This window comes from Erinaceus europaeus, chromosome 3, assembly GCF_950295315.1.
Source record: "Erinaceus europaeus chromosome 3, mEriEur2.1, whole genome shotgun sequence".
In the NCBI taxonomy this organism is placed as follows: Eukaryota; Metazoa; Chordata; class Mammalia; order Eulipotyphla; family Erinaceidae; genus Erinaceus; species Erinaceus europaeus.
The window spans coordinates 19,764,746-19,781,168 of NC_080164.1; the positions used below are offsets into that span (position 1 = coordinate 19,764,746).

The 16,423-nt window shown below is 49.3% G+C and overlaps 1 protein-coding gene across 1 annotated transcript in view; it reads right to left on the reverse strand.

Moving 5' to 3' along the window:
• ALK (ALK receptor tyrosine kinase) overlaps positions 1 to 16,423 on the reverse strand; it is a 739,964-nt gene that overhangs the window by 80,766 nt on the left and 642,775 nt on the right. Inside the window, exon 6 of the mRNA XM_060188423.1 lies at positions 2,928 to 3,059. Coding sequence (XP_060044406.1) covers positions 2,928 to 3,059 — 132 coding nt within the window. The remainder of the gene's footprint in view (positions 1 to 2,927; positions 3,060 to 16,423) is intronic.

Here is a 16,423-nt window from a genome sequence, read left to right on the forward strand (position 1 = left end):
AGAAAAAACACCTGTAACACTGTTGCACTACTCATGAACCTTCACCCTAAAGGTGGGAGCTGGGGCTTGAACCTAGGTCCTTGCACACTGTAACATGTGTGCTTTACCTGGTATGATATCACTCAGCCTTTCTGGCTAATAGTTTGATCATCTTTCAGATGGGCGAAGGTGAAGAGCACCCATAGGACAGAGCTCTCTCTCCACCCTCCACCCCCACCCCATAAAACCAAACATTTAAAAATATTTTATTTATTATTTTTCAATGAAAGAGAGCTAGATAAGAGAAAGAGAGAGGGACAGAGAGACAGAGAGACAGATACAGAGAGAGAGAGATCAGAGCACTACTCAGCTCTGGTTTTTGGGGATTGAACCTGGGACCTCAGAGCTTCAGGCATGAAAAATCCTTTGCATAACTATTATGCTATCTCCTCAGCCATATATATTTTAAAAAGAAATAACCCTTGAAGTTTACAGTGGTTCCTGGCCTGCAGTAAGCCTGCAGTGAATGCAGCCCAGTGTTGTTATGGTTGTTAACTTCGTAGGGGTGTCTTCCAGAACCAAAGCCAGTTTGGAGACCATGGAAGGACAAGCAGAGGACTTCCAGTGAGGATGGTGCCACCTGGGCAAAGGGCACTGGCTGAGTGTGGCCAGAAAATAGAGTCACAAAGACCCAAACTGGCCCCCCTCTGAACCACAGTACTCCTATGACTGCTTCTGGTGGCCTGGAGCTCTGTGTGGATGTCTGCAAGGCCGAGCTCTCACTCTGATAGCCGGACAGAACCTTTCCCAAGAGTGGCTGGTGAGGCCTCAGCCCCAGCCCCAGCCCCAGCCCCAGCCCCAGCCCCAGCCCCAGCCCCAGCCCCAGCCCCAGTCCCAGCCCCAGCCCCAGCCACCTGCCCTTGAGCTGGGAGATGGTCCTGGGCATCCACTAAGGACAAGCTGCCGATGGGGCTGAGTCCACAGTAATGGGCTACATCCCACAGGCTCCAAGCTCTCATCTTGGCTGTTACTGGCATGTTGTGTGATGACCCTGGACAAATCAGCCACCTTCTCTGTGCTTTCATTTCCCCCACTATAAACCATGGCATGGTTCATGCCAGCTGGGAAGTGGAAATCTAGAAAAATTTCCAAAGGCAAAAATAGAACTTTGAAGCTCAGAGGAACTGCTGGAAATGCCACAGAGGTAAAGGAACTAGAAAGCCATGCCGAATGCCTGCTCCAGGCAAGGTGACAGCCCGGCTTCCTTCTGGTTCTTTTTCCTGGGGGCGCTACAGTGCACAAAGATCCAGGTACAAGCCCCTGACCCCAGCTTGGGGGGGTGGGGAGGTTCCTTCGTGGAGAATCAGTGCTACAGGTACCTCTCTCTCCTTCTCTGTCTCCCTCCTCATTCTCAATTTCTCTATTCAAAATAAATAAATACATACATACATAAATAAATAATTTTAAAGAAATCACTATAATGAGGTAGTGGTGATGGCTGCTCAACCCTATGACTGTGCTAAAATCTCCACTTCATTTAAAAATTTTATTTAGGGGCCAGGTGGTGGTGCACCTGGTTGAGCACACATGTTACAATGCGCAAGGACCCAGGTTCGAGCCCCCAGTCCCCACCTGCAGGGGGAAGGCTTCATAAGTGGTGAAGCAGGGCTGCAGGTGTCTATCTCTCACCCTCTCTATTCCTCCCTTCTCTCTCAGTTTCTGACTGTCTTTACCCAATAAATAAATAAAGATAATAAAAAAGTAAATCATTTAAAATTTATTTAAACTTAGAGAGACAGCATAATGGTTCTGCAAAAAACAACAACAACAAAAAAACAAATTTCATGCCTGAGGCCCTGGGGTCCTAGGTTCAGTTCCTAGCACCACCATAAGCCAGAGCTGAGCAGTGCTCTGATATTTCTCTCTGTGCCTTTCTCTTTGTATCTCTCATAAAAACAAAATATTTTTAAAATAAAACAAAATTGTATGTATGTGTATATTTTACCCACCAGGGTTTGCACAATGATTCCAGTGTGCTTCTGGTAATTTTATTTCTTTCCTTTTTTCTATTTTGATAGAGGAAGAAAGAGAAGGAGGGGGTGGAGGGGGGAGAAACAGAATTTCAGTACTTCTCCACAGCTTGCAAACTTCCCTCCTATAGTGGGGACCAGGGGCTCAGACCAGGTCCTCACATGGTAACGTGTGTACTCTATCACCACCTGGTCCCTATATTTACTCTAGAAGTCCAGTGTGCTATCCATTGTGCTATACAGCCCTTCTTTGACCCCTATATTTAAACTTTATTTTAAAAACTCATTTTTAATGGTGAGACATGAAGTTACTGTGCCAGTGAGACAGCTCAACTTGGTAGAGTGCTTGACTTGCCATGGGTGCTGCCCAGATTTGAGCCCTCGGCCTAAGACATGGGAGTTCCACGGCACTGGGGGAGGCTTTGGTACTATGGCATCTCTCCCTATTCGAGGGGGGTGTCCTGAGGAGGGTGGCCCCCCTCCGAGAGTTGATCTGCTGAGACTCTTGAAGGAGCAAGTGTGGCTTGAGAAGGGAAAGAGCACCCAGGGCTGGGGCAGCCTCTGAGGCCTGGGGAGCTGCTGTGGAAATTGGGAGGTGGGGGGGCGGTATCGGTGGGGTGATGAGAGACAAGAGTCTGACCAGAAGGGGCTGGTGTGGTGCTGGAAAGCTGGGCTTTCTTCAGCATGTTCTCTGTATGTGTTAAGAGGAGGCCGAGAACAACACTTGCTCTGCTTTTGCTTTGCTTCTGAGGAGCTTGCTGCCTCCTGATAGCAGGCCTCAGCACAGCCTCTGAAAGACCACGGCTTTGGAACCTAATCACTGACAGGCCACACATGGTGCTGGGTGGAAGGGAGGCTGTCCCAGCTCTGGCGCTCAGGGTGATGGGGCGAGGCGGTCTCCCTGTACCCTGTACTCACTGCACAGCTGGCCCTCATCCTCTCCCTGGGCGCAGTCCTGGTGGAAGTTGCAGGCCTGCCCAAGCTGGAGGACTGTCCCATTCCGGCAGGTGAAGGAGCTCTGCAAGGCCATCTTGGATCCTGGGGAAGTGCCTGGAGAGAGCAGAGACAGCAGTCAGTGTGGGGGCCTTGAGGATGGCCCCAGCGAGGCTGTGGGGACAGTATTATTCTGCCCTGCGACTCATGTCTCCCTCCCTGGCTGAGATACTGTATCCCAGTCTGGTTTCACCTGGGGGCCTGGAGGCTGGGAAGAGGTATCAGCCCCTCCCCTCCCCTTATCACACACCCTCACCTCCCCCTAATCTTGGTCCCTGAGGGTCTGTCTCACTTTCTGGTGACAGTGAGCTGAGCAGTGGTCTTATGTTTGGCCTGCTGGGATCTGGGGTTTCTATTGTGAACCCTGAATAGAAAGAATTATTTCATCACATCATTGATGGTGAGAGAAGATGTCCAGGGGGGTGGGTATCTCGGTTCCTCTGGAGATGGGTATTGACTAGTATCTGCTGTACTCGAGGGCCGCACCCTTTGTCCACTGAGTGTGTTCGTGTATAGCTACGGCAAAGGTAGACATCTTAAAGGAGAATATATTCGAATCGTCACTCTCCTAGTATCTAAACCACTTTATTTTTATTTATTTCTTTTAATTACCTTTATTTATTTGATAGAGACAGCCAGAAATTGAGAGGAAAAGGGATATAGACAGGGAGAGAGACAGAGAGACATCTATAGCACTGCTCCTGGGGATACATCCTAAGGAACCAAACACACCTATCCATAAAGATCTGTGTATACCTATGTTCACAGCAGCACAATTTGTAATAGCCAAAGCCTGGAAGCAACTCAGGTGTCCAACAACAGATGGGTGGCTGAGGAAGTTGTGGTCTATATACACAATGGAATACTACTCAGCTATTAAAAATGGTGACTTCACCTTCTTCACCTCATCTTGTATGGAGCTTGAAGGAATCATGTTAAGTGAGATCATCCAGAAAGAGAAGGAAGAATATAGGATGATCTCACTCACAGATAGAAGTTGAAAAATAAGAACAGAAAGGAAAACACAAAGCAGAACTTGGACTGGAGTTGGTGTATTGCACCAAAGTAAAAGACTCTGGGGTAGGGGGGAGGGTTCAGGTCCTGGAGCATGTTGGCAGAGGAGGACCTAGAGGGGGTTAGATTGTTATGTGGAAAACTGAGAAATGTTACCCATGTACAGATCACTGTATTTTACTGTTGACTATAAATATTTACTCTCCCCAATAAAGAAAAATAAAATGAGAGGTTTCTTCAATACTGCCTACCACATCCGCCTACCCCCACTCCATTAAAGGTTAGTAGACCCTACCCTTCAGTAATGACATGGGACTTAGAGTTTGATGACATTTCATCTCTAGAACATCGTGATTTTCTGGTTCCTTGGGCCTGCTACCCAGCGGCCCTCATTTGAAACGTAATGTCAGAGTTCTCCTTTTTCCTCTCTTTGGTCTGTGCTTTGTCAATGTGCGTCATTGTGTCATGTGTATATATGGCTTAGAATAATTCAGGCTGCACCACATGGTTTTCAAGGGTTTAAAAATCCCCCCTGAAGAACACTTTTTTAAATGGCTTCAATACTGTGTGATACACACCACCATTTATTTAAACATTATTCAATGACTGGATTGTTAGACTGTTTGTAATAACACTTTGAAGGATATCTTTGAGCATAAACCTTTGCCTGCATTTCAGATTATTTTCATAGGGGAGATTCCCAGAAGTGGAATTACTGAATCAAAGGGTATAAACATTTTAAAGGCCCTTGATAACATGTTGCCAAATTGCTTTCTACAAGTTAATCCAATTTACACCCTCACCAGCTGTGAGCACACAGCCCAGTGGCTGGCCCCCACATCCCCACCAACCCCAACACTGAGCTCTCATTTCCAGCCAAAGGCATGTCCTGACTGAGTCTGTTGATTCTTTACAGTGGGAGAGGCTGCATGTTTCCCCTCCACTATGAGCTTTCCCGGGCCTTGCAGGAAGTTGCCTGTTTTCTTGTACCGATGTATCTAGTAGGTTCCTTGTGTTCTCCTAATTAATAGAATGGCAAGAAGAACATGGCCATGAAGCTGTTTGTTATGTGGTTGACTGTTTCCCCAGTGTTTTATGTATACGTCCACTCTGTTTAGAATGTATTTGGATATTCAGGAATATAAAATTGGTAAGGATTCAGACCAACTCCTATTGTCCTAGCTAATTCTTTATGTTTAGAGTCTGTTCCTTTGGGGATTGGTGGGGTGTCCACACTTGATTTTTCAGAAATGAGGTTCTGGGCCTCACCCCCCCCCACACTCCCCATCTACGGCACTATTCTGAATTCTCTCTTGCCCGTGATTCTTAGAGCATCAGGCTGCTTGAGTGAGGTGGGCATTCTGTCTGTGTTGTAACTAGCTGCCTGAATCCTTGCCAAACTGCAAGTGACTTCACAGCAGCTGTGGGGTCTTCTCCTGACCCTGCAGCTGTACCCCACAAAGAGGCCCCTCCGACCCCACTGCCAACCCCAACCCATTTTGTAGTACAGAATGCAGTGGCCCAGACTGGTGATGCAGCCTGCTGAGAAGCTGATGAAGGCCACGTCTTGGGCATCTTGCTCTCCAACTTTCACACTGTCTGCAGCGCTGGTACCCCAGGAGTGGGGGTTGTGGGTACAGAAAGGGAAAGAGAAGATTTTCTCCTACAAACCTTGACCACAAGGGACCAGTGGGGGAGGCCAATGCAGCTTCCTACTCCTGGAAGCCTAGGACCTCTGCTCCTTGGTCAAAGCACAAGCTCAGCCCAGAGAAGCCCTGCTGGTCAGATCCCCCAGCTCCTTCCAGTGGAGAGGCCGGCTCCCAGCCCCACCTCCTTATAGCGCAGGGATCTTGACGCCTGTGAGAGATTCAATTAGATGGGCGCCGGGCACACTGATCTCCGCTGCCGGCCCAAACTCAGAACTAATGAGCCGCAACAGAAAACAAGTGCTCTGTCTTCTCAAGTTCTTTTTATTTTTTATGGGGTCCATCAATTCCAGGAAGGAAAGTACCCTTGGTGAGTGGTTTTAATCAGCGCCTTGAGTTTCCTAAAGAGCCTCCTCTCTGGTGTTGGGAGGTGACAGTGGCTCTCAGGGTAGGCTGACCTCAGACCTTGGTGGCCACAACCACAACCTTGGTGGTGTGTGTGGGGTGAACTTGAAGATACAGCCCTCCCCTGCCTGCTGACTGCCACCCGCAGGTACCCAAGACCCCTGGTGCCCACTGAAACTTTCAAGTGTGGACCTCAGAAAGGAGGGGGGGTGGCTAGGGCCAGTCACTCTGGGCAGAGCTGAGCCTTGGGGGCTTTGGCTAGGAAGGACCTTCTCTAAGGGAGTTATTTTAACTTATTATTATTTTTATTTATTTATTGGATAGAGACAGCCAGAAATCCAGAGGAAGGGGGAGATAGAAAGTGAGAGAGACACACACCTGAAGCACTGCTTCACCACTTGTGAAGGTTTCCCCCTGCAGGTGAGGACCCTGGGCTTGAATCCGGGTCCTTGCACATTATAACATGTGCACCCAATCAGGTGCATCATCACCTGGCCTCATGGGGGTTCACTTTATACCTTTGAAATGACAGCCTTTTTCCAGGCAGAGGTCTTATGTCAGTCACAGGGCTGGTAAACAGGCCTGATTTCACACCACTTCATCACATCCAGCAGCTTCCAATGTCCTTCCTAATCCTTCCTGCTCAGACCTCAGGAACACCCAGCAGCTCAGCTGTGATTCTTCCCATCTGACTATGCTGGGGGGGGGGGCAGTTGGTGGAGAGGTGCCTTTCGCACAGTGAGGCTCCACAGAAGGCAAGTGTTACCGGCGAGGTGGTCTGCCTGATGTCTCCCCTCTGGAGCATCCCAGGTGCAGGCCTGGAACTTGGTCAGGTGGCCCTGGTGGAATTTATCTGCAGAAGACAGAGTGACATCCAGAGTAGGGCCCTGGACACCAGAAACATCAGTGAGCACAAGCCTGATGGACCAATGAAGGCAGGATCTCTGGAGTCAGGGCCTTCAACACTGGTGTTTTTTTGTTTTTGTTTTTGTTTTGTTTTTTCTTGGCTGATTGCCCTGGGTCCAGGGATTGAAAACCTCATCCCCAGAGGACCTGAGGAAGACACTTTCATGAGCATCTGTCATGGGTGGTGCCTCTGCCTGCTTGGTTCTCCACACCCCAGTGCAGTGAGGGCTGGCTTCAGGTTCAACCCTCTCATCCCCTCCAACTTCATCCTGACTCTGGACAAGTGCTCTTGGCGGATGTGACCTTATGAGCTTGATCTGACATAGTGGGTGACCATGTGGGGACTGTCCCCTGAAGCTCTGCTTTCTTGTGCCTCTTGAGTAAGTCACTTGCCTGGCAAGCTTCCCTCGGCTGCCTCTGTCAGCTGTCACTGCACAACAGACCAGCCTGTCCCTTACCTTACCTCTGAGTAGGTAGAGAGGTGAACTCAGCTTTGCCCCAGAGACACAGAGACCTGGGCCAGCAGGTCAGGAGGAGGCTGTTCTACACCTGAGTGGCTTGTTGGGGTCATTCTGAGAATGACCCTTGCCCTTCGGGTATGTCCAGGACAGAAAGTCAGCTACACTCTCTCTTGTAAAACCCACATTTTCTCCTAATTCAAATTTATTTGTTTCCAACCAATGCCAAATTTTAGGGAAATTAATTAATTTTTAACGGAGGTGACTTATGTAGCATTAAAAAGGGATGTTTGCATCATCTTTCCTGCACCTGCCTCATGGAGGGCACTCCTTGGGGTGGGGGGAGTATGAGGTGAGAGCTGCTTCAGTGAGAGGGTGGTGTGTGTGGGGGGCTGGCTCTGTGTAGCTGTGCACTTCACGGGAGAGGTGACTGGAGCATCATTCCAGCAGATGTGGTGCCGGGGATTGAACCTGGGGCCTTGTGCATGTGAGACACATGCTTCCCCACTGAGCTGCTTCCCAGGCTATAGGGCTGGCTTCAGGAGGAGAGGCTGAGAGAAAACTCTGGTGGATTTGTTAAGTGTTCTTTCTGAGCTGTGCTGGGAGAGTGAAGGGGATTATCACTGGTCAGTTAAGTGCTGAGGGCAGCTCACAGGAGGCTGGTGATGGCAGAGACAGATGGGTGAGTTCCAGCTGGAGTGGCCCTAACGGAGGGCCTGGGGGGGGGGCAGGAGGTGAGGGTGAGGGGGTGATAAGGACAGCACTGAGGGGACACCTGGCAGCTGCCAGGACAGAACCACAGAGACTTATTTCATAGCCCAGGTCCTCACACAAAGCCTGGCTCCATGGGCGCTCAGAAAGAAACCCAGAGATGGCCACTGGCAACGGGGGCAGTGGGTGCACCTGAGCTCTCCTCTCAGATGACAGTTTTCCTCATTCCTTTGTCCCATCTGCCGCCCCTTTAACTTTGTTGCATGCCCCCGTCATGGGTTCCCCTAACTGACATTTATTTCATTGCTCTGCTGAAAAGACACAGCTATAGTTTTACTTTTAATATTATAAATTACTGCTGTGCACATTGTGCTATTAATCTCCCTGAGAAGCAGTGACATTTAACTATTGGGCACCACCACGCCCCGTACAGTGTGCTGCTCCCTCCTCTGTTCAGTAAGCAATGAACGATTCTGAGCATACCTGGGAGGATGCAAGCGGCCAGGGAGAAGGCACAGCCCGGCTACGTCAGTGCAGGCTGGGCTGAGGGGGGCTGAGAGGGACCGAAAGGCTGCCTGGAGGGGAGCGAAGGTGAAGAGGGGCTGCTCAGACAGGAGGAGAGAAGGAGCCATCACATCATGGGGAGTGGCCTCTTTGAGTGCCACGCCTTCTGGGGGTGGGGTGTCTGGCCCCTAGATGGCAGGTGCTCTTGCTTCCACGTGACCTGTGACTTCTGGTGGGAGGAGAGCCTTGGGTGCCGCTGTGGAGTTGGCTGTGCTGACAACAGCTCCACTCACCCTTTTACTGTGCACCTACGTGTCCTGTGGTCATCATAGGCTTCTTTGTATTTCACTCAGATGCTAAGTGGCTATCGAAATCTGAAACGGTTGTTAGCTCCTCCATTTTATTGAGATGGAAGCTGAGGTCCAAGTTAATCGAACCAGGCAGGGTTTTAGATTTTCTAAACCCACCAGGCGGGAAAGGCCAGGTGCAAAACTCCAGAGAGAACTAGAGAGAGGATTTCGGGCCTCATGCTGGAGAAGAACCAGATAGCGGTATGTGGCTGGAAGGAGCAGAGCAGAAAGCAGGCTGGCGGCTGTGGAGGACCATGGAGCCGTGCAAAGGAAAGCTGCAATCCTGGACTGGATTCCAGTCCCTCTAACGGTTGACGGGAAGGATTTTAAGAGAGTAGTGCTGGGTGCCCAGAAAGGGTCCAGACCTAAGAGCATGAGGGCCTGAGGGGACATGGGTATCAGAAACCTATCCCCCCCCCCCAATATTCCCAAGGTTTCACTGCTCTGGACTTATGTTTTCAGACAGACAGAAGGAGAGACAGAAAGATACCACAGCATCAAAGCTTTCTCCAGTGTGGTAGAAGTGAGGCTAGAACCCAGGTCTTGTAAGTGACAAGGCAGCTCACTGTATAGGTGAGTTATCTTTCTGAACTGAAATCAGAAATCTTTATTTCCTAGGCCAGGCAAAATTCTCATCTCTATCAGAGTTTGTAGGGCTTCAGGGAGTCATGAAATGACTCAGCTGGTCGAGTGAACATGTTGCCATGCATAGGAACTGGGTTCAAGACCCTGGTCATGACATGACCAGTGGAACAGTGCTCTGGTTTCTTCCCTTTTCTGTCTCTGTCTCTGTCTCTCTCTCTTTCCTCTCTCTCTCCCTAGCTCTCTCTCTTACTCTCTACCTTAAAGGAAAATGGCTGGAGAGAGCAGTGAAGTTGTGCAGGCACCAAGCCCCAGCAATAATCCTGGTAGCACAAAAGAAGTTGTTAGGGTCAAGTGAGATAGTTACAGAAAAGTACTCTGTAAACCTCTAAGTGCTGGGAGATGACTTTGATTGTATTTTATTACCAACCACCTGACATTCCTACAGGAGCTCACCAAAGCACACCTATCAGCCTTCCTCTGTGAGTTATCTGTGTCTTGATTCCCAGAATGGAAACAGCTGAAATGTAGAAAAAGAAGACCAATTTAGAAAGACTCCTATCAGGGAAATGGCAGGTGGGTGTGGAGAAGACACCAGAACACTTATAGTCTGTTAGCAAGGACAGAAAAATGTTCTAACTACTGTGGAAGCCAGTGATTTCTCACAAAAACCAATGATTCCTAGAAAAAGGAAAAGAGAAGAAAGGAAAATAAGGGAAAAAGAAAAGGAAAGAAAAGAAAAAGGCATTCCATAGGATTCATCACTTCCACTTCCAGGTATCCATTTAAAAGAAGTGAAAGCAAGGGTTCAGAGAAGTATCCATTGGGGTCTGGTGGTGGTGCACCTGGTTGAGCACACATGTTACAATGCACAAGGACCTGGGTTTAAGAACCCCGGTCCCCATCTGCAGGGGGAAAGCTTTGCAATTGATGAAACAGGGCTGTATGTGTCTCTCTGTCTCTCTCCCTCTCTATTTCTTCCTTTCTTCTCAATTTCTGGCTATTTCTATCCAATAAATAATGATAACAAAAAAAAATTACAGAAGAGAAGTATTCATCTATTCAAGTTCCCAGCAGCGGTATCTACAAGAGCCCAGAGGTGAAAGCAGCTTTCATGCCTCCTCACAGGAGGGTGGTGGTTAGGTAGCCTGTGGTCTGGACACACAGTTCAGTCTCAGCCATCCAAAGGAAGGATGTTCTGGCTCTTGCTATGACACAGAAAACGCTGAGGACATTGTGCTCCATGAAGCGAGTCAGTCATCAAGTGGCAGACACTGCGATCCTCCTTCAAGAGGTGTAGTCAGGGTCCCAGAGATAGGAAGTGGGGTGCTGGCTTCCAGGGAGGAGGCTAGAGGCAGGCAGGGGAGGAGGACTTGGGAATGACTTTATGGGGGCAGAGTTTCAAATCTGCAGCATGAAAAAGTTCTGGAAGTCGGTGGTGTGATGTGAATAGATTTAACTGTGCTGAACGACACACCTGAAAGTGGGTAAGGTGTCAGCCGAGGCGGCTCATGGAGCAGAGCACCAGACTTGTATGTGTGAGGCCTGAGTTCAGCCCCTGGTACCGTTCATACTAGAGCGGAGCTCTGGTCTCTCCCTCATAAAAAATAAAAAAAAATGTTTACAGGAGCTGGGGGGACAGCATAATGGTTATGCAGAAGACTCTCATGCCTGAGGCTCCAAGGTCCCAGGTTCAATCCCCAGCACCATCATAAGCCAAAGCTGAGTAGTGCTCCGGTATCTCTCTGTCTCTCTGTCTCTCTCTCTCTCATAAATAAATAAATGTGTACATTGGCTTTAAGTATTTTGCTCTAAATGAAAAAGAGGTGACTGATTAAGCTGACAATGCAAATAAATCCTCATTAAGATGGTGGGGCAGGAGGACGTAGGAGGTGACAAGGACAGCCTGTCACAATGACCCCACCCCCAGGAGTTCAGGCTCTTTCTCTTCTTCTCTAACGAGAAAGAGAGAGAGAGAGACAGAGAGAGACAGAGAGAGAGACAGAGAGCTGAGAGTATTGCTCAGGCACATGCAACACTGGGGCTGGGAGCAGGGTCTCAGGTTCTCCAACCAGTGCTGCCTGGGTCTCCTCTGGAACCCCCTTATGTGGGGCCCCCTCAGGAGGTCTCACAGCCCTGTCCTGGTTGGATGACCATTTCGGGCCTGCCTTTTTTCTGGGCTTCCTGCTTCTCTGTGAAGTAAGTGATGGGGTGGGGGCAGAGGGCCATGACAGACCCTTCCTCCCTCCTCTCCTGTGGTCCCTGGTCTCAGGCCACTGCAGGCAGAGCAGTGGTTGGGAGGAACCGTTCAACAGTGATAAATGGGAGGAACAATTTGGAGGGCTTCAGGGAGACACCAGGTCCTCTGGGCCCACTTTGATGTGGAATGCGGGACATTCAGACCGAGAGGCCCCAGGCACACAAGCCCCATTTCCCCAGCACCCAGGGGGCTCCTGCCAGGTGCTGTGCCATGGAGAATAAGTACTACAGAACAAAGTTTACAAATTGCTCTCAAAAAAGTAGGTGAGGAAGCAGAGGGGAAGAAGGTCTACAGGGATTTTGACGGGATTGCTCAGGCCAGTGTCGTGGGGTGGAGGCTCAGACACACTTCCCTTCAGTGCAGGGCAGGTCCAGAGAGCACAGTGGCTCTGCCACAGAACTCCTGGAATATGAAGACACTGCTTCAAGAGACTCAAGGGGATCTGGAGTTGGCCCACTCTTCACAGTGTGTGGCTTAGCCTGCCTGAGGCCCTGGGATTGAGTCCATCCATCAAAGGTCAGCTCCAAGAACAAACACCTCATCACAGACCCCTGCAAGCGTCAACCCGGCTTTGACCTAGCACGTTATGATTGGGCCCTCCTCAATCGCTATCGAACAGGCCATGGCCGGTGCGCCGCTATGTTCCATCGCTGGGGAGCCAGAGACGACCCGAACTGCCCCTGCAGCTACAGACAGACTATGAACCACATAGTCAATGACTGCCACCTCTCCAGATTCAAAGGAGGTCTCGAAACTTTACATCAGGCTCAACCTGACGCTGTTGACTGGCTACGGAAGAAGGGCAAACACTAGAAGAAGAAGAAGGTCAGCTCCATGGGCCCATAGCACTGGGTGCTCCATGGATTATGTGTTTTTTCTCTCTCTCTCTCCCTCTCCCTCTCCCCCTCTCACCCCCTCTTTAAGATGCTTTTCCTGGGAGCTGAGAGATGGGTGCTCCATGGATGATGTGTTCCCTCTCTCTCCCTCTCTCCAGAAAAAGCACTTACCTTCTGTACACAAGCCCTGGTACCATAAGGGAGCACCGTGTATGCTACCAGGGAGCTCCAAGGATGCTGGAATAGTGCTGTGGTATCTCTCCTTCCTCTGTCTTTCTTTCTTGCCTCTCCCTTTCCCTCTTAAAAAAAAAGTGAAGCATTGGGCTGCTCAGTAAGTGGTAGCTTGCATGTGCGAGGCCCTGGGTCACTCCCCTGCACTGTGTAAAAACTGTACATGTCACACTGACATAGTCTCTGCGACAGCACCTCCACTCAGCTGCCATTTCTTACAGGGCACATGAAGCGACAGAGTGTTAGACAAATAAACCTGACTGTGTCAAACTAGCAAAGACCCCCAAATAATATTCAGAACCAGCAAGGATGGAATTAGTGAGGGACTTACACACTGGTGGCAAAAAATATGAACTGTTAGAATTTTTCTCGAAAATGTGACATGTCTCAAGAATCTAAAACATTTTGTCCAGACTCTTTGAACCTCACATTCCCACTCCCAGGAAATGTGCCTTAGGAGAGAGAGAGCCCCATGCAGAGACCCAGACCAAAGATATTCCTAGGGTCTAGTATATAATAATATACCGAGGAAGTCAAAACAAAGACATGAGAAGTCTACTCCCAGGGGGCTAGGAATACATGCTGATATGCTTGCGCCGCACAAAGATGCTTTTGAAGAAATTTCACCTGCATGAAAAAGAAAAATCCTAATAAATTAGCTAAAATAAAACCATCTCCACCCACCCATACCTAAGAATGTAGCAGTAAGATGACCAAACTAATTTACAGACACAGAAAGGAAGAGTTGAAGGGAAGTAAATTATTAACCAAACTGCCTCTGAGCTGGAGGATTATAAACGTTTTGAGGCCCATCCCTCTCTCTTTTCTGCCACTCTGATTTTTTTTTTCTGAAAGTGATCTACAGTGGGTCTATACTTCTTTTATAATCAGAAAGAAGGAGGTGAAGATATTCTGAAAGAAGAAGCAGGAGAGAGCCTGTCTTCTCGCTCTTCCTGGACCAGCGCTTATATTCTGAGGATACCAATTTGTCTCACATTTCTATTCATGAGGCTCTTCAAAGCACTTTCATGTCCATTATCTCATTAGTTTCTCACTCTCTCACTCTGGGAGGCAGAGGGCAGAAGCTGCATCACTTCTCTGCGTGGGGAAGAAAGATCCCAGGGAAGGTACCATGAACATGGAACCTGTTTTATTTTCAGGAGCCAGCAGCTCATTCATTCTTTTCCAGCATGTTCCAGGATGGGGGGCGGGTAGGGGTGGGAGAGGGGGACCATGCCAAACCACCAAGCTGCTGACAGTTCTCAGGGCTCCCGTACCCCTGAGATGTCCCTGGCTCACTTGTCTCAATCATGGTTTCCCCTGCACTTGTGACAGGGGCACAAATTGCTACTCTGTTCCTCGGTGAATCCCCACATCTGATTTCCATTGACAGCTAAATTAACCAGTCAGCTCAATCCAGATATGGGTTATTTTCGGGGTGTCTCTCTCCTTCTCCGGCAGGGTGTCCTCCAGGAGAAAGGTAACGGGCTGGTTCTTTCTCGCTCACGACAGGGGTGACACGAAGTAAAAGACACCAGGGGACTCTTAGCGTGAATCTAGAATCTGAGTCCTTGAGTCCCAGAATCCTAGAGTCCGTTTATTAGCAAAATTGACATGAGTTAAATAGAAAAGCAATGGAGGTCATTATTGTTGAAATATGACAGAAATTACAGGTTTCTTAACAGTCAGCATGCCCCTAAGGTAGGGGGCTGGTATGACAGGAATTGATGAGATACAAAACAGTTATTCTCCATGACACAAGCAACTTAATTATCCAAAGGTATTTGAGAGAAGCATAGGGGTTAAACCCATAGGGTGAGACAGAAAGAAGATGAATATCAAAAGGCCATATAGTTTGGAATTTCTCTTGTCTGGGGTCTGAGGTGTGTGATGAAGTGTGTGATAAGGTGTGTTCTTCTGTGATCAGAAGGTGACTTTGAATAAGTGAATCTGCAGCCATGTGGCCTGTGGTTAATGGAGGGAAGTACTGTGGTATCTGTGGGCCTGAGAGTCAAGAAGGAAAGAGCCAAGTCTGAGTTTCCCCCCTTATGCTCACCTCGGTTGAGAGAGACTTACCAAGAGGTTATCTTCTCAGACCTCCATCCAAAGATGGGGGTGGTTCTCCCTAAGCTCTATCAGGCTCACACATGTTCCCAACAGGTTATGTCCTGTCTCACACCAGATTTCATGTGTTCCAGGCACGGCCCAGTGCAGAGGAGTCTGGATTTACTGGCTCTGGGGTAAAATGCAAACTGTTTGCTGTCTCCATCTTGCTCACCTAGGACGAGGTTCCAGCCTCCATCTGTCAGGGTCTGGGAGGTGGAAAGGAGGAATGGGTCTGCAGCTGCTGACCTGGGCAGGCGGTTTCCCCAAGCTGGTCACACACTCTGCCGCATGCTGCCTGGGTCTCCTTTGCAGTCTGTGGGTTGATTTTGCTTACACTGTCTTGCCCTGATGGTCAGGGCAGGTCTGCATCACCACCCCACCCTGCCTACCCCTATAGAGCAGAGACTCAGAATAACCATAACTCAGACCTTCTTTGTGGAGCACTCTCTGTTTCTGGAGCTCAACAGGAGAAATGATTTCACTGCATCTGGATGTGTTGCCTCCATTTTATGTAGGAAGCTGGCTTGAGGTCAGATACGTAGTGAGGGGTAAAGACTTCCTGGTTGCCGGCACAGTGCCCTTTCTAGAACATTCTAAGGGGTCACCTGGCCCTGCCTGAGGAGAAGGACCCTGAGCATTCATCTCCAGCCCTGGTCCTCTGCTGCTCCTCTGGAGCTGGTCCTTTGGAGCTGGCTGCAGGTGGCTCTGTGTCAGCAGAGGACACTGTTCAGACGGCATGGCTCTTAGCCAACTGGTTGGTGGCCTTTTTTTTTTAATTGGTAAAATACCAATAACAAACATGACCATATTTCATACTGTGTTACCACCACTGCCATCTATCTAGAAACTATTTTAGTCTTGAAAATAGAGACTCTGCCCCAAGAAACACTAACCACCACCTCCCACCCCAGCTCCTTCCCCAAGACTCCCAGGAAACTCCCTTGCTACTTTCTGTTTCTAGGAACTTGACAACTCTGAGCACCTCTCGAAGCAGAATCACAAAATCTGTCCTTGTGTGACCGGCTCATTTCCCCTAAGTCAAGTCCTCAGGGTTCCTCTGTGGTGTAGCAGAATGTCCTTCTGTTTTGAGGTTGAGGGACTTTCCCCCTTATGTACTCCCTCCCATACTCACTCATCCTGCTGTAAGCATAGTTCTTACCACACCTCTTAGCAGAGACCGTAACCAGCTTATCTCCATAGCTTGGTGAGTGCCAGGAACCTGACCAGGAGGACCAAAGGCATCAGAGTCTGGACTGTGTACTGAAAGGAAGCCCTGAGTCTAGGGGCCTCCAGCCAAGTACATGTTTGTGGTGGCACCAGTTGTCCTCAGTCCCCCGGGGAGCCTGAGGTCAGGAGGACCACGCACCACAGACTCATCTGATACAGGTCCTGCCTGACCTGCCCCGTCGGCC